The following is an 18,384-nucleotide window of genomic DNA, read 5'->3' on the forward strand; positions in this document are numbered from 1 at the left end:
CCAACAAAGGGAATTCATTGTTTTCAGTGGTGTGGCCATTCTGTATTTTTCATATCTTAGTCTATACAAAGCGAATCCAACCAGGAGTAAAAATGCCCATTGAAACAAACAAAACATCCAAACAGAACCAAACAAAGAGATAATCCCAAAATTCAGAGCCTAGAAGCAATAAAGAAATACAAATCAGAATTACCCTTAAATGTCGGTGAATTGCCCTACAAATGATCCTTGCAACAGTTGCTTCAGGCAGAAAAGCCATCGAGTATCGATCAACAATAGATCAAAACCCACCCAGACCAAGAAGACCCACTCTCCAGAAGAACTTTGCTCATTCGGCGAGAGAGAAAAGCTCCAAAATGACCGGGATTTATTTAATCAGATGCCGACCCACTTCCTGCTGAATCCAATGATTGAGGCACTAAAACCAGCAGACAAAATGAGTGACAATTGTGAGAGATATGGGATGGTTGATGGTTGATATGTAGCTGAGATTTTTGGGATTTAGATTTAGGGATTTTCAGAAAAATAGTAAAGTGATCACGAAGAGAATGGGTAGAGAAGGCTCACCCAGTGATGGAGAAACCCACCCACAGATGGTGGAGAAGACCACACAAAGGTGGAGGAAGAATCACACGGTATGTGTGAGAGAAAGCTCCTACTTGGGAGAGAATTTGGATTTGGTCACAGTTGGAACCATTGCTTGTGATTGCAATTTTAGTGTGCAAATTATGCACTTTATGTATGTATGGACTATTGGTTTAGTGGGGTGTGCACTTATGTATGTATGTTTGCCTGCATTGTGGTTTATTGCTAGTTACACAAACAGAATGTGAAACACGGTAACGGGGTTATGCGTGAAAGAGAATTGGGTTTGTTGAAGAAAAGGAGGCAGGGTGAAAATAGTAAGGACGAGGAGGATAGTTATTACGGGACACGCATTCCGGACGAGAGATATCGATCAATGCTTGGAGAACACATTCAGACGTACAACTCATATACTGGTGTGTGTGTGTGTTAATATCCGTGTTTGCACACAAAGAAATGATAAATACGTAAATATGCACGTAAACATATATTATGAAACATAAACATACAAACATTTATTCCATCAATATGTAGTGTGTTTATATTTTTATCAATATAAACACGCAACAACATATATATATATATATATATATATATATACACACATATATATATTGAGGGTACTATATAAACACATAAACATAAGTATATTAACGCAAATAGACACATAAATCTATACCCTTTGATGAGATAAAAAAAAAAAATTGATGGAATTCATTCCTCAAAAAAAAATGATGGAATTCAAAATATCCTTTGACGGATCCTCAAGTTCGTCGGACAAAAATGGCCTAACCCCACACGAGACCCTAACCACTGGTCAAAGACAAAGTATTAATTTTCGGGCATGCATGGAAATGGGTTCACACATTAGTCTAAAAAGAAGGTGACTAAATGAAAGAGGCATGGAAACGTAGGTCTATTTGGTTGGGGAATGGAAAAGTATGGGGAAAGAAAATATTTAATTTTTCTTAATGTGTGTTTGGTTGAAAGAATAGAAAAGTGGAGAGTCGAAAAACTATTTTGTTTGGAAAATGAAGGTGCCATTTTTTCTCATTATAGTAATGTTGCTAGGATAAAGAGTTGTTGCTAGGATAAAGAGTTTTCTTGTTCCTTTTTCCTTTGGTTATTACTAAAGAGTACTGAGAACGCCACACTATGGTAAACATGCGTAGCACGCAGACGCCAGCTTATATCTTTCAACATATATGACAGTAATGGAATTATTTATGTCCATGTTAAGAAGCATAAAATCATGAGTAATGCCATTAATTGCTACTACGACTACATAGGCAAAAATTTTCACAACAAATAACTGTTGAGTTGGTAGGAAAATTGGCCTACTACTTTATTATATTTTAATAACTTGTTATCTAAATAATTGTCGAATATGTTATAACTTTAGATTTATTGTAAAATTTTATACAATAAAAAAAGAAAATCAAAGTTTAATTGTAATTTTTTTTTTTTGGCATATTGATTTAAAATAATTCGAATTCGAAAGGCACCAAATTTTTATAAAAAATAATATAAGGAAAGTGTTCGATTGACCAAGTACTGAGAAGCTGTATTGTTTACTGTTCTCGGAAAATGAATTCACTATAAGGACAAATTTTTCATAAGGGCCCAGTTTACGCGTGAGGACTGAGGAGTAGATTTTGTAATGTGAAATGTTACACCGTAAGGACCGGTATGGTTGTAACTTGTAATAAAGTTAAAGAATATTTTACATCAAAAAAATAAAAATAAGAAAGTTCAAAGAGTTATTCTCGGTTTCACACAAAAAAATTCAATGATACAGCAATGTAAAATCAAGACTGCATCAAATCAAAGTCTCCTCTGATGCCACGTCTTGTACGCTTTTATCTTTCAACATAAAGGTGGACTTATATTCGTGTTAATGTTAGAAAGCATAAAACTTTATGCACAACAATAAAAGATCAATGTTTAATTAATTATTTGCTTTCTAGCCGGCGTATTAATGTACAATAAATCGATGAACATTTCACACATTCCCTTTTCCTTTTTCCTCTTTGTTGTGGCGTGTATAGCAGAATTGATTTTGGGCAACCTCAGGGAAAAATATATCTGAGTGAGTGAGGAATCTCAAGGAAATGGAAAAGTGAGGATTTTGTAGGAAAAAGAATAACTTTTGATTACTGAAGGAGTGGTGAAACTTGGAAGACTAAAAATATATAGTTTCTTTTCTTTTCTTTTCTTTAAAAGAAAAATAATAATAGCTACTTTTCAAGAAAAGTTAAAAATGTGTGGACCTCTCTAAAGATTAAAAATTGTTATTTTTCTTTTCTCCCAAAAAAAAAAAAGATTGGTACTTTTCTAGAGAAGTTAAAAACGTGAAAACCTTTCTTTGAACTTCGTAGGATTATGGATATCTAAATCTATTGCTATTACTTTGATCTACCATTTATTCTCAAAAAAAAAAAAATAATAATAATAATAAAATAAAGAAAGAAAGAAGGGCTTTTGTTAAGGAATAGCATTCGTTAAGTTGAATTGTTTTTAATAAAGGGTCTTAAAAACTATAAAGCATCAATATGTGGCACTTGAAATTTCGAAGAGTATGTCAATGCCACACCAAAAGCAAGCCCTTCTTCAAAATCTCCACTTGCTTGAATTCACCTTCCTAATTTGTCGGTTACTTTTCTCAGTCATATATTGGCAACCCCTTTCACATCTTCCTTTCTCCTTTCAGATTTTTTTTCTCGTCCTTCTACTCATAGAGATCCCAATGGCGCTTGTAACCAGCAGACGAGCCTCATCTTCCGCTTTCACTCACCAATCCAAGAACTTTGATGTCTTCTTAAGTTTCAAAGGTGAAGATACTCGTCTAGATTTCACGAGTCACTTGTATAACGCTTTGTGTCAGCAGGGCATTCACACTTTCATCAATAATAATCTCCTAATGGAAGAACAAATTTCTACTGAACTTTTCAAAACTATTGAGGGTTCAATGATTTCAATAATCGTATTCTCTGAAAACTATGCATTCTCTACTCGGTGCTTGGATGAACTTGTCAAGATTCTTGAGTGTAAGAAAAATGATCAGTTGGTGCGACCAGTTTTTTACAATGTTGATCCATCAGAAATTCGTAAGCAAAAAGGAAAGTTCGGGGAAGCACTCGCTAAACATGAAGAAAAATTTAAGGATGCTGAGAAGGTACAAAGGTGGAGGAATGCTTTATATGAAGTGGCCAATATTTCTGGTTGGCATTACAAGCACAAGTATGTATCTACTGATTACTTTTTGCTTTTAAGAGTTTTAATAGTTTTGGAATGACCACTAGATTATTGTTAAACAACTACCCGGCCCTAATTATTAATTTGCTTCTTCTTCTTCTTTGTTTCCCCTAAGTTTTGACAAATTATGAAAGTAATTTTTGTTTTTGTCATCATATTTTTCTAAGAAGGTAATTAGTTATAGGTTAAAGATAGAAATAAAAGAACTTATTATTAGGTTATCTTATTTATTCTAATCGCAAATGATAGATTACATGATTGAGGTATTACCAAGGTATTCTATGACATGGACACAATGTTAGTGCTTAGTTGATTCTCTACGGTCATCTTGAAAATTTCCTTTTACGCACTTTGAGGAAGGAAAAACATGCACATGCATGTGAACTAGTTTGAACTCGTGAAAGAATGAAAGCATTACTTAATATTGAGGTATAGAGTTAAATGGCTATCAGAGTTTAGTGATTTATATGATGAACGTTGAAATCATGAATTTTTTTTTTTTTTTTTTTTTCATTATAATTTTGGAGATCACTTTTAAGTTTTAACTTTTGAGCAATTAGAGAATAGTGATTGATAATTATCACATTATTTGGGATATTTTGACAGAATAGGCACTGATATTTTCATTCATTATGGAAGGAATATAAAAGAACTACTTAGACCGGAATTATATGTATCCAAAGAAGTTTTGGTAATTTAGTAGTTCTTTTACGATACTAGGAAAATCTTATAGACAATCACAAATGGTAGCATTAGTGTCCATGCGCAACAGAAGCCTAGTGGCTTGGTTCACTTTGAGATGAATTTAGAGGACTAAATCTTATAACTGGGGGAGATTATGATACCCGGTTCCAAAGGAAAAAGACAACAGGACTTTTTTTTGGTAGGAGAGGACTTAGTAATTTTGACACTGGTCTTTGTAATTGAGGTGGGAATATTTGACATGGCTCACTAATCCAACAAGTTTTTTTATGGGTTAGTGTTTAGTGTAAATGGGTTCATATCAAAATAGATCATCCATTTTTTACATAATTAATAAATGAGTCAATTCTATGTTGACTTGTTTGACCCACAATGATGATGTAGGTTATAACTTGTTGTGTTGGTTAAACCAAAGATTCAACCAACGAAAAAAATGATAGTCTCAGGATGCTACTCAATAGGGGGAGCAGAAGTAACTTACATATGCCACTCAATGCGACTCTTGATTGTGAGGAGGAATTACTCAATTCCAAAGCAACACAAACTTGCAAATAATTTTCTTAATCAAAAGACACTTGTTGCACACACAAAATGACAAGACCCCATGAATGATTTTGAATGAATAATTTTTAAAAAATGATGATTAGAGACATACACAAAATGACACATGTTGCTTACATGGTTGCCACACAATCTATTACCCATCCCTATACTCTTGCATCACGCAGTCAACTTAAAATGACTAGATTCATTATTCGTGTCAAGACAAGTTCCATTTTGACACAAACCCATTTAACCTATAAAAATAAATTTCATTTTTATCCAGTATAAGTTTAAATTTTAAATATACAATTGAGTAATTAAAATAATTTTAATTTTTATATTGATAAATTCATCACTGAAATTCGAAAACCCCTAACCTTTTTGCCTAAAATATAGTTTATATGCTTACAAATATAAAATATGTTAGTCAGTTTGAGTTAGGGGTGGCAAAATTGGACACGACCCACGAACTCGACACGAAATTAGTAGCTTATATGTTGAGGCTTAATATGTTTGTGTCATATTCGGCTTGACACGACGGACTCGTTTGATAAACGGGTCGGGTTAGTGTTCAATCTATGGAGCCCGTTTGACTCGTCTGACCTGTTTAATTAAATGAAATTTTACCAATATACCCTTCAAGTCCTAAGTATATAAACTTATTAGTTGTTATGGTTTTTTTTCTTTGACATATTGTGATTGATTATTTGAAATATTGAGATATGTTTTAGTTTTCAATGATTATTTGTGATGCGATTACTCATTAGTTCTGAATTTTATATTTAAAATATTTATTTGTTTGTTTTTCATAAATTTTTTTCTTTATTTTGATAAAATCAGATAAACAGGCCGACACGACTGACCCGTTAAATAAATAGGTCATGTTAGGGTTGAGGAATCTTGACTCGTTTAATAAACATGTCAGATTAGTGTTGACTCATATAGTCAGATACGCATGAGTTAACACGACACGAACTCGACGTGAGAACACGAATTGCCACCCCTAGTTTGAGTCATATTCTTTAAGTGGGTTGAAATGGGTTGTGTCTATGTCAACTCAACACGAATTATTTATTAAACATGCTACATAAATTGTGTGGTCTCAACTCATTTAACAAACAAGTTATATTATTATTTAGCAACTTTGACAAGATTATTAAATGTGTCGTGTTAGGGTTAACTCATTTTGTAATATAATACCTCCACTTTGACATGATCCACCAACACAAATTGCCACTACTATGTTATAATATTTAAACCCTAGGTTAGGGAACCTATCCCTTCCTAGAGTCATAAGTTGTTTCTTGAAATCTTGTCAAAGTTGCTAAATCATAACATAACTTGTAATCTTGTAAAAATTTTACAATAAAAATTAACCCTAACACGACACATTTAATAATCTTGTCAAGATTATTAAATTATTATATTTCTTGTAAAATTTTAATATTTTATGCACCTGAGATTTTGGATTTTTGTTTTCGTTGTTACTTTGGAGATTGTTCGAGCAATTGAATTTAGTTTGATGTGATAGTTCTTTGAGGATAGTTACTACTCTATAAAAAGGCGTTGAATGCTTGTATAGTGACAACTTTATAAGTGTGGCTGCTTTCACGTGCCTAGTCCACTCGTTAGGTTGGAGTGTGACAACTAAATTGCTAAGTGCCCAAAAAACATCCTAATAAAATTATAGTTATTCAATTTATGAGTTACATGTCCCTTACTTTAATTAGTGATACTTTAGTTGTAATGTACAAACTAAACATCTTGAATTTAGTTTATACTCTTATTTCCTTTTTATAATCTAACTCATTACATGCTATTAATTTTCAATGAATGGCAGTTGTACTGAATTCGAATTTATCCAAGGAATTGTCGAAGAGGTATCAAATTCAAAATTATATCGTATGCCATTATTTGTTGCTAAATATCCAGTGGGAATAAATTCTCGAGCAAAGGCCATAGAATTACTTTTAGATATAGAATCAAATGATGTTCGCATGGTAGGGATATATGGCCTTGGTGGAGTCGGTAAAACCACAATCGCAAAAGCTATTTATAATAGGATTTTTTATCTCTTTGATGGAAGAAGCTTTCTAGAGAACATTAGAGAGAAGTCAGAGACAAATGAAGGCATAATCCAACTGCAAGAGACACTTCTTTTTGATATCTTAGGGAATAAGAATTTGAAGGTGGGCAGCATATCTAGAGGAATCAACATGATAAATGAAACTCTTTGTGGCAAAAGGGTTCTTGTAATTCTTGATGGTGTGGATGAATTAGACCAGATAGAAAAATTGCTTGGAAGATGTGATTGGTTTGCTTCTGGAAGTAGAATTATTATAACAACAAGAGATAAGCACTTGCTAGCTACTTTTGGAAATGGTCTTTCAACCTATGAGGTAAAGGGATTAAATGAACATGAAGCTTTTGAACTCTTTAATCAATATGCTTTCAAGAGAAACGAACCCAAGGAAGATTATTTGGAACTTGCAAACCAAGTAATACGTAATGCCGAAGGCCTTCCATTAGCTTTAACAATAATGGGTGCTGATTTGCATGGAAGAAAAAAACCCAAATGGAAAAATTCATCATATGAGTATGAAAATTTTCCTAATAAAGATATTCAAAAAATATTGAAAATAAGTCATGAAGGATTAGACGAAACTGAAAGGGATATTTTCCTCGATATTGCATGTTTCTTCAATGGACATTACATGGATTATGTTGTGGATATACTGGAAACCTGTGATTTATACCCAGTATCTGGTATTCCAAAACTTATTGATAAGTGTCTTGTGACTATTGATCAACACAATAAATTGTCGATGCAAGACTTGCTACAACAAATGGGTAGGGAAATTGTTCGACAAGAATCACCACGGAAGCCTAGAAAACGTAGCAGGCTATGGTTTTATAAGGATGGTCTTGACCTACTAATTGAAAATAAGGTATTATCTGTTTTGATTCACTTTCTCCATTTTCTTCACATGATAGATGTATTCAGTTTCTTCTCCATATTTTTCCGTTTAGTAATTTCTTTTTTTTTCTTTTTTAATTCTATTGTGTAATGTGATTCACTTTTTGCTTTGTCCAACTAGGGGTCAGATAAAATTCAAGGCATAATGTTGTGCCCACCTAAACCAATGAAGGTACAATTGAAGGAGCAATTTCTTAAGATGAAAAATCTCAGATTACTTATAATTCGTAATCTACATAGCTCTGGACACCTTGAATATCTTCCCAATGAATTAAGGTTTCTTGATTGGCCTGGATATCCATTTTCTTCATTGCCAACCAATTTTTGTCCTAAGAAATTGGTTGCACTCAACATGTCGGGCAGCCGATTACAGAAAAAATTCAAGCAGGTATGGTTATTAATAATATTTATAAATTATTACTTTTTAAAACTATATTCTAATTTTTTTTTTCTTCTACAGATATTTTCGTCCGAAACCTTGAAATATGTAAATTTCAGTTGGTGTAAATACATTAGGAAATTACCTGACTTATCAAAGGCCCCAAACATAAAAGAATTGGATCTTAGGTATTGTACGAATTTAGTTGAGGTTCATGACTCTGTTGGGCATCTTGAAAAGCTTGAAGTATGGGAACTCAACAATTGCACTAAACTTCGAATTCTTCCAAGTTGTCTCATGATGAAATCTCTTTCATCTTTGACTCTTACTGGCTGCTCAAGCCTTAAGAAGTTCCCAGATATTTCTCAAGAAATGAAATGTTTAGGCAAGTTAGCACTACACCCAACTGGTATTTGTGAATTTCCTTCATCATTTGGGAATCTCATTGGACTTAAGAGCTTACTCCTCGGAAACCATTTGGTACATCTTCCAAGTAGCATTTATAAATTACAACATATTGAAAGGCTCTCTCTTTATGGAGATGTCATATTTCCAAAGGACATCGAGAATGATATACAACCACCATGCAAGTCTTATGAAGACTTTCCCAAATATGTTTTTCCGAGCTTGAATTATCTATCTCTTAATTTCTTTAAAATTCGCTCGGAAATAGATTTTATATTGACTTCTTTTTGCCCCTTCTCATTGGAAAGTTTATACATCACCGATTGCAATGTTGTTACCCTTCCAAAATTCTTTGGCAAATTTGAGAGATTGCGTATGCTTTTCATTGAAAGGTGCAATGAACTTCAGGAAATTCCAAGGCTTCCAAAAAGTATAATAAAAGTACTTATATCAAACTGCCACTCGCTGACTTCACAATCATCAAGCAAATTGTTCCTTCAGGTTTCTCTCTCTCCATCTCTCTCTCTCTCTCTCTTAAAGTTATCAAGAAACCAATTTTGTTACCTTCACAAATACATGACTAGATTTGCTAAGTTGTAATTTCTTGAATTTGCTAATTCAATGCAGTTTGGAGAAATTTTAGGACTTCCACCAAATATACCATGTTTAGGTGTCAGAAGCGACATATCAATGGATCCACAGTTATCTAGAAGAATATCCCAAGGAGATGATGAATATGAAATTATACTACCCGGACATGACATTCCAAATTGGTTCAACCATCAAAGTGTCGGAAAGTCCATATCATTCTGGATTGGTCCAGAATTTCCCACATTTGGTCTATGTCTTGCTTTTGGAATGGAGGATGATTATAGTGATTATTGTTATCGTGTTGACATTTCCATCAATGGTAGTAGGCAAACATTCAAAAGAGGAATCTTATTCAAAAATAGCTTTGACCATCTTTGGTTTTTTTGCAAACCTCAAAGCTCATTGCAGAAGCAATTTCAAGACTTGAAGCTAGGCTATCGAAACCAAGTTAAGCTGTCTTGCAAACCTCAAAGCTCATTGCAGAAGCAATTTCAAGACTTGAAGCTAGGCTATCGAAACCAAGTTAAGCTGTCTTGTGAAATATTTTTCCCATCTTTTGCACCCAGAAAATCTACTCCTTTTGTTAAAAGGATGGGAGTCCATGTAGAATGCAGGTGTTCTCTTCCTCCTCCTCCTCCTCAGAATTCTAGTATCTTCCATGACAACTATGAAGAGGTCCAATCTAGAGCCCGCCAAATTTCAAAGAGAATTGTGCACCAACGGCTCAAACTATCTCATCTCCGAGGTCCAAGTTTCATCCTACGCAGACTATTGTGCCATACTCTATACCCAACTTGGAGTACTTCTCGTCAACTATTACTAAAAGCACGAAAACTTAGCAACAACAACAATCGCAAGAGAAAGAGGGCTTTTGTAGCAAGGAGCTGCATATGTTTGTGTGGAGCTCAAGCCAGTTGCCAGTGTCCAAAGGAGGTGTGCTCCACATACTCAGTGGGATTGGCTTCAGTGTGTTCAATGAATTTGGACAGTCCGACCAGGGATACTAGAATATCTTGGTCAAAAATTTGAATGAGGAAATATATCAAGGTCCTATTATGATATTTTTTGAAATATGTCTTTTCTGCATCGTTTTTGTTCAATTTCTTTTGTGGTGTTTAATGTAAGGTATGTCTCCTTTAGTTGTATTGTTTCATTTGCATATTCGGATGTCTTTATCATTTCTCTATCTCTCTCCTAATCTCTGAATATGATGCGTACCCAATTTTTTATTGGTTGCTTCAAGGAACCAAAACTTATGGACTACTTCAAGGGAGTCCAAACTCCAAACCTGCTTTATTATTCAACATCAAGCCAAATAAATAGTGGCTTTATAAGATAAAGATTACATTTAAATTCAAAAGAAATCTAATCTAACAATCTATTAATAAAACTAATCCTAATCCAAACTAGTCTAATTGATCCTAATCCAAACTAAAATGGGCACATAATAAAATATGGAAGGGCATTAATGCAAAGGAAAAGCAGAATTAATGAAAGAAAGTCATCATTTGGTTTGTTGCAATATGCCTTGCCTGTGAAATCTTGCTAACAAAAAAGGAACATAGTTTCAGGCAAAAAAAAAAAGGAACATAGTAACAGAAATAGTGTCCAGATATTTTGCAGCCTAGTTATATCCATCACTGGCTTGAACATTGGCTGCAGAACATGAAGGCAGTATAAAAACCTCAACCCCAGCTTTGACAGCACCTTTGCTATGACTCTGGACAATATGGAAATGCAGAAACTAACCCCTATTTGAAGGTAAGGTACCAAACCCTCATGAAATACTAATGGCTGGTAACATTTTGATTGACAGGTACAACAGAGAGCCTACATCAACAGGGAAGACAGGAATCACTCAGTGACTCAATACCAATCCAAAATGACCATTGCCCAAGAAAATCCAGCAAGACCAGCAGATTCTTCTACTGACAGAAGGCCATAGCAGAAAAAAGCTGGAACGAGGAGGAATAGCGTACTTAGCATGATACAGGGAGGGAAAAGAAGTGTTTAAAGGGTGTCATTCCAGTAAAGACCCAAATCCAAAGCACTCAACAATGCTGGCAGCAAGGGAAGCTATTCACCAAGCAAAAGCTCAAGGTTTCACTAGTATGATAATCCTGACCAACTACAGACCAAGGACAAGCAGGTAAGTGAAATAATAGCAGGAAAACCAACTGGTGAACTGGAAAGATTCAATACTATCGGAAGACATGAAACAATGGAACACTGTAGGCTTATACATAGTAAGTTTTTTGGTTAATGAATTGATCCTAGCAACAGCTAAAGCTGGGCTGATCGGGCCTCTGTATTTTGTAGACTATTAGTATTTGGAGCCTTAGTAAGGTCCAGATTTCCTTTTGTGCTATCAGAGAAAAAAATTTCTAGGGACACGCCTATTTCACCTCCAAATCCACAGCATGCTCAAGTGTCAGCTTGTGATTGCTGCACCAAAATGTATTTTTTCACCAAGTAGCAGTGTTGTTCCCATTTGTAAGAGTTGCTAACCACAAATTAACACCCAAACATGAAACGAAAATGAGTATGAATGAGTTACATAGTGCCTATAACGGAAATGAGTTACATAGTGTAAAAAATCATCTTCACAAGTGTGTGGAGATTTGTAAGATGTATAACAATGGTCAAGCTTGTTTTATTTTAGAGGGCAAAGTGTCAAAAACCTCTTAACTTGGAAATTTCATTGGGAGGGCACGAATCTTTTGAAAAAACAACCTAGTCAGCATTTAAATATTTGTGTGATTTTTAATTAGCTCAACTGGTAAAATCTATTATAGTCAAACAAGATATCTGGGGTTCGATATCCGCCTACACCAAAATTAATTAGTGTCTTAGTCTGATAATAAATAATAATGATCAGGAGCGGATGTCATTAGTTAAAACTATCTCTAAAAAATATATATATAGCAACTATTTGGTCACAAATACTAATTAGTAATGATTACTTACTCATTTGAAAAAATGTTAATTAATTATATTTATAAAAATATATATATTAATTAATTATCTGATGTATAATTTTGAATACCTCTAGCAATTGGGTTTATCACAACTTTTTGGGTACCTATCAAAGTGTTTGAAATTTGTCAAAGTGTTTTAATTTCCTTTACTGTATTATTGTCAGTTGGCTTTATCACAACTTTTTGGGTACCTATCAAAGTGTTTTAAAATTTTGTCAAATTTTTTTAATTTCCTTTACTATATTATCGTAAGACATAAAAGAAGGTTGCTACGAAATTTAAGAAAATTATCAGATTTATTCTAGGAGTGCATTTGGGAACAGCATATTTGAATAGTGTTTATGAAATGATATAGTTTTTGATAACTTTTACTATTTTAAATGTATGATAAAAAAATAAAATAAAATAAAAAATAATCTCTAGAAGTTAGATTATTTGCAAAAAATAAAAACAGAGGCAAAAAAGGCAAAATATAAATAAGTTGGGGGCCAAAACACACTCCAAATAAACATTCTTTGGTACAAGGGAAACTTTTGGACCATTGGTTGATGCTAATGGCTGCCGTTGTCCATAGTTTTAGACTTCAGAGGATAAAGAAAAACAAAGGATTTTTTTTATTTAAAAAAAAAAAAAAAACAAATGGTAAATATAAACACAGTAATTAATAAGCTGATGAACATATCTTAGGGAAACTTCTAATACTGACTAGTTTGAAAAGCCAACCAAGGCATACTCAGATGAGCATGAAGGTACAGGCAAGTGACTGCAATAATGGTATATATGTGACAAAAGATTTAATACATAGATATTTTCATATTACAAGTGGACAAGGATAATTCTGATATAATCATAAAAAGATTTGGTAGTCAATGCAAAAAGAATCATCTAATCTATGCAATGGAAAAAAATTAATTAAAAAAATTAATCCGACCTATAACCTCTACCTATCTTCAATTTGCAGTCTACTCGATCCTTCCATTCTTCCTCTTTAGCTGCAATCCTAGTTTACCAAGCAGATACCCAAGAGGTAGCAGCTGCATCCTCTCACATTAGTTGGCATTTATCGACATACTCTATCGGTCATATCTCAGACAATTCACCCAGAAAACTTGGCAATTATTAAGCTAACGGCCATAAAAAGAATATACAGACCAACAAGACAAAACCCCCAAAACCTAGGCACCCGGAATCTGTACCAAATAATCACCAGTAGAGACCCCATCAAGCTCAGTAACAGGAAGACAAATGCAGTCACAATTCCCAAATGAAAATGGAGCTCATAAGCATTTGGATAAACATCGGCAGTTTGTATCACCAAAGCTGTTCCAAGCCCAACAAGCATGTTAAACATTGGCCCAGCAAAGCAGCCAGCCATGGCCATTGCAGGCTGACCAGCTTTGGCAACTGCCACATCTGCAACTAGATCCCCCACTGAATTTCCCCATGCAAGTACTGTGAGCCCAAGAAGTGCTGGCGGCAATTCAAGAAGTGATCCAAGTGCTTCAAGGCAGTTCAGCAATTCCCCAGCAATAGTGGATATCCAAAACACACTCATGACAAATGCTATGAGCAGCACAGGTATCTGCTCAGTTTTTGGGGGCTCTTTTTCTATTATGAAGTGAAGCACTGCAAGCGAGGAGCTAGCAAATAGTAATATAAACCAGAGAGGGAAATGGGTTTGGGGAAGGAGAAAAACAATTGGATGATCAAATGGCATGAATGAATTGCAAGCATATAAAAGAGCTAGGGGGCAAAGAACAATATTGGCTGATGCATAGAACCTGCTCCATTCTGAAGGTGTGGTTTGAGGAATAGTGAGCTTTAATAGAAACATGACTGGAAGTTCCCATGCTTTTGAGATCTGCATATACAATTTAAATAAAAAATAAAGTAAATACAAATTGAAGAAATCTACTTCCAATTGATTCCTGTAAAATAAAACAATTTGAAATTGAACATACACTTTCATGGTATCTCCCAGTTCAAGGAGAATTGAAGAGAAGTAATAATAATGCCCACAGTTCTACTTTTCTAGTTCCAAATTGCTAGCATTTTCTTTTATCAATTTTTTGCTTCTTTCATTCAGGTATTTTAGGGTGGAATTTTCGGTAGATTGTCGGCGTTTCTTTGATGACCTTCATCTCATTGATCTAGTCTATATATCAAAAGCAGGTATGCAACTAAATTTAGTACCAAAGAAAAGGTAAGCTAGGTTACTGATCAGAAGACCCCAATAACATTTCAAGACCAATATGTTGAACAAGCACATAGAAACCATTTCTTCAATTTTATTCAACTAGTACACCTTACTCTATTAGCTCTCTCAAATAGGCATTTAGCATTGTTGATCATTATTGACATACACATTACACAAAAACCCAAGAGTCATTAATGTATTTAGCTTAATTGATCATTATCAACATTTAACAGAATGTCATTCTACACTTCCAACAAACAGTACTCAAAAAATACAATAGCATTCAACAGTTTCCACTGGATCAACATCAATGCAGATTAATATTGCTCCATGATCCAGTTTACGAGACAGCTACCCACGTGTAATATTCCTAGTATCAATAATTTTAAGTATTAACATCCCTTCCATCTACCTGGTCAAGCTTGGTATATCTAGGACATCTGCATACACCTTTCTCAAAAACTCCTTACAAGCTGTATTCTTTCCTTGGAACTTGTCTAATCCTCCAAGATCAAGCAAAAAATCCTAGCTATAAAACTCTGATTCTTCTTTACCTCATCTATAGAACTAGCTTTTACAATTTATATTGCACAACCAACCATATGTTATGCCAATCCATAAGTAAACCGACACTGCATTTTTTCTATGACCCTTATACATAGAAAACCCAAAATTCTACAGTATGATTCAACCTTTGGCTTTAGGAGAATTACAAATGCTCACCTATATGATCTGATATAATGGGGTAGACTTTGGTTTGGATAATCAACCCTAATATATATATCATTGTCATTTGAAATTTATACAAAGGTAATTATATATGTATGTATACACACGTGTAATTGTTGAGAGTGAGAAACTATAAGATTCAGATCATTTTCAATCATTTGTATTTCAAGTAAACAAGCAGTTAAACAGTTTTTTCTCTATTTTAATAGCATTGCAAGATTACATACACAGCAATAAAGTGCTTATTGCACTCAAGCTACTAAAAAGAGGAGGAAAATGAAACGACTACCCTGAAGAGATTTCCTAGTGGAACTATGGAAGCATTGTGCTAAACAGCATCATAAGTAAACAAATTATAAGATTAACAACCAAAAAAAAAAAAAGCAAAAATCCAATTCAAGTTCAAGTCTTTTCTTATGGATACAAGAAATGCCTATAACATGAATAATATAAAACACAATTGGCATCAAGTTCGTCAGGATGTAGCTATATAGATTATAAAATCCGATCTAATTCTCCAAAACTACTTTCCAATTGACACATGATTACTAAATTAAGCTCATTCTCGAGGCAAATAAACTAGTACACACATAGTACACCAAAAACAAACATAAACTTTAAAAGCATTCCAACAAAAACACAAAGTCTCATCTCAAACGTACCATTCCAAGAGCTCGACAGAACCCGAACCTTGGCTTCACTTCCTCCAAATTCCTCGAAACCTCTCCGATCTCGCAGTCTTGTTCAACCAAACCCTTCTCCACCTCACCTTCCCCAACCAAACCCACCTCAGCCCCAACCTTCCTCCTCCCTCCACCCAATCCAAAATCCATCCAAAACACAATCCCAACAAAAAACACATAAAACCCAACAAACCCAACAGCCTGCCACAGAAAAATCTCGGCACTAAGATACACGTAGAACAAAAACAATGCCGCCACCAAGTAAAACAACACGTCCCTCACAAAAGTCACAGGGTTCAACGAAAAGGGTGCGGCGTAGATTGCCACGAAACCAACAACGAAAGCAGAGACAAAGGTCCCCGCAGAGAGTATTGCTCCGAACCCAGTTCGGTACTGGCCTCCTCGGACCGCCGCGACCGATGCGAAGACATCGGGGGCGCCATTGCCTAAGGCCAAAAGAGTAACAGCACCAATAGTTGGGGAGAGATTCAGTTGGTTAGTTAGTTTGGTAGTTACGATGGAGAAGTGGTCTTGGGCGGTTTTGATGAGGATATAGAAGAAGAGGAGGATGAGGAGGGAGAGAGAAGGGATGGAGAGAAATGGGTTTTGGGTGAAGAGGCAAGAGTAGTTTAGGAAAGTGTTGGAGTGGGATTTGGAGCAAGGTGGTGGTGGTGGTGGTGGTGATGTGGTTGGTTTTGTGAGAAGGGATCTGGTGGGGATTGTGGGAAAAGAAGAGGTGTGAGGTTGGGATTTGAGGAGGAAGAAGAGGAGTGTGGAGATGAGAGCGAGGGATAGTGCAGTGGTTTTGAGGGACAGGAGAAGAGAGAAGGCCATTCCATCATTCCATGTGAGGAGTTCGCATCAAGGCCTTTTGTCAAATCGCTCTCTCTCTCTCTCTCTCTCTCTCTCTGTGTTTTTGACTGACCAATGTGTTTGTGACAATTTTGGGCCTTTTGTCCACACTTTCATAGTGCTTTTCAATCTTTCTTTTTTTCTTTTTCTTTTTTTTGTTAAACGGAAATTTCATTAAACTAAGAGGACAAAATGGCTAAATTAGTGGCAATAAGCCTACAAAAGTTCTCCCCATTTACATCAGAATACACAAAAGATGAAATCTCATCAGATGGGGAGATATCAAAAACAACATAGTCCTCTTGCATTGCACTTCCTGTCCTAGCCAGTGCATCCGCGGTTCTATTGCTTTTCAATCAATTCTTCTTAACATTTACGCAGAATAAGTATATAATAAATAAATATATAAAAAAGATGTATAAAAGAGGTTTACCAATAATATTATCCAGGCATTCAGCAAAAAAAAAAATATATATATATATTATCTAGGCTTTTTCATGCTGTATAGTATATGTTTAGTTTTTGGGACTTCTTGGGCAAATCTATCATCCATATATCATCAATATTTCTATCTCATTCCTGTCAAAAAAATATATATCTCAAAAAAAAATTTTGATGAACTCAAAAAAAAAAAAAAAATGCTATAATACAATATTTTTATAACACTTTCACAATAAATTTTAAGTGGCAGATTATTACGGGTTGTTATTAGTAGAAAAAAAAAATTTAGTGGTAGATTCAAATTTAAACTAATAACAACTAATTATTTACAATTTATTGTAAATATATTATAGACATATCACTTTTTAAAAAAATTCTCTTATAAAAAATATATATCATTAATATTACATTAATATTACATATTGTTGGATTCCTTTTTGTGTGGTAGATCTTGTCAGATTCAGGCTTAAAGCATTAAAAATAAATAATAACACAATAATGTAAATGCTAATGCTACCCTAGATGAAAGGTGGGCCAAGTACATAAAGTCCTAGGACCCGATGAGCACTTATGCATATTGGGCTTTGTGCATCCATCTCTCTAATTACTTGGGCTTCGAACCTAATAATTTTACTTCACCAAGTTGGGCTGTAGTCATTAAAACATTCAAGTCCATGCTTTTGTAAATCGTTAGACTTTATTAAAGAATTATGACATCAGTGAGAGTCATAAATAGTACTAAAAAACATACTGAAATTTATGAATAATAATAAAAAAAAACTAAATAGTAAAAAAAAAAACTGATTTTTTAAGTCAATACCTAATGCAACCTACATGTGTAAGCTTGACACACTCTGAAAGCCCATAAAAGCTCCTAAATGCTAAAGAGAAATGATATGTTCACAACATTTTTACAACAAATTTTAAGTGGTAGTTTGTTACTGGTTATTATTGTTGGGGCAAAAAAGTGATCTTGGTGTTAGGTTCAAATTTGAACCAATAACAACTAACCACCTATGATTTGTTATGAAAATATTGTAAAAATGTTTTAAACGTAGCACCTCTCA

General features: G+C 34.3%; 2 protein-coding genes across 2 annotated transcripts; one reads left to right on the forward strand and one right to left on the reverse strand.

Annotated features, from left to right (window-relative positions):
• The first annotated feature begins 7,082 nt into the window (after window positions 1-7,082).
• Window positions 7,083-11,382, forward strand: LOC115980162 (disease resistance protein RPP2B-like). The gene is made up of 6 exons (XM_031102442.1): window positions 7,083-8,033; window positions 8,184-8,450; window positions 8,523-9,347; window positions 9,474-9,756; window positions 11,179-11,198; window positions 11,254-11,382. Exons 1-6 carry the CDS (start codon window positions 7,083-7,085, stop codon window positions 11,380-11,382), a joined length of 2,475 nt encoding a protein of 824 aa, XP_030958302.1.
• Window positions 11,383-13,194: 1,812 nt separating this feature from the next.
• LOC115982203 (cation/calcium exchanger 5-like) lies at window positions 13,195-16,954 on the reverse strand. Its single transcript, XM_031104739.1, has 2 exons — window positions 16,004-16,954; window positions 13,195-14,276 (listed from the first exon to the last, which is right to left on the reverse strand). Exons 1-2 carry the CDS (start codon window positions 16,856-16,858, stop codon window positions 13,512-13,514), a joined length of 1,620 nt encoding a protein of 539 aa, XP_030960599.1. The 5' UTR covers window positions 16,859-16,954; the 3' UTR covers window positions 13,195-13,511.
• Between the last annotated feature and the right edge of the window lie 1,430 nt (window positions 16,955-18,384).

The sequence above is a fragment of the Quercus lobata genome, chromosome 3, assembly GCF_001633185.2.
Source record: "Quercus lobata isolate SW786 chromosome 3, ValleyOak3.0 Primary Assembly, whole genome shotgun sequence".
NCBI classification, from domain to species: domain Eukaryota; kingdom Viridiplantae; phylum Streptophyta; class Magnoliopsida; order Fagales; family Fagaceae; genus Quercus; species Quercus lobata.

What these genes read in the sequence shown, in the direction of transcription:
- LOC115980162 (XM_031102442.1), top strand. Translation starts at nt 7,083, where the DNA reads ATGGTAGGGATATATGGCCTTGGTGGAGTCGGTAAAACCACAATCGCA. An exon ending in TACAGAAAAAATTCAAGCAG is followed by an intron (nt 8,451 to 8,522) that starts GTATGGTTATTA and finishes TTTCTTCTACAG; the next exon opens with ATATTTTCGTCCGAAACCTT. An exon ending in CAAGCAAATTGTTCCTTCAG is followed by an intron (nt 9,348 to 9,473) that starts GTTTCTCTCTCT and finishes AATTCAATGCAG; the next exon opens with TTTGGAGAAATTTTAGGACT.
- LOC115982203 (XM_031104739.1), bottom strand. Translation starts at nt 16,858, where the DNA reads ATGGCCTTCTCTCTTCTCCTGTCCCTCAAAACCACTGCACTATCCCTC. An exon ending in TCTGTCGAGCTCTTGGAATG is followed by an intron (nt 14,277 to 16,003) that starts GTACGTTTGAGA and finishes TTGTATATGCAG; the next exon opens with ATCTCAAAAGCATGGGAACT.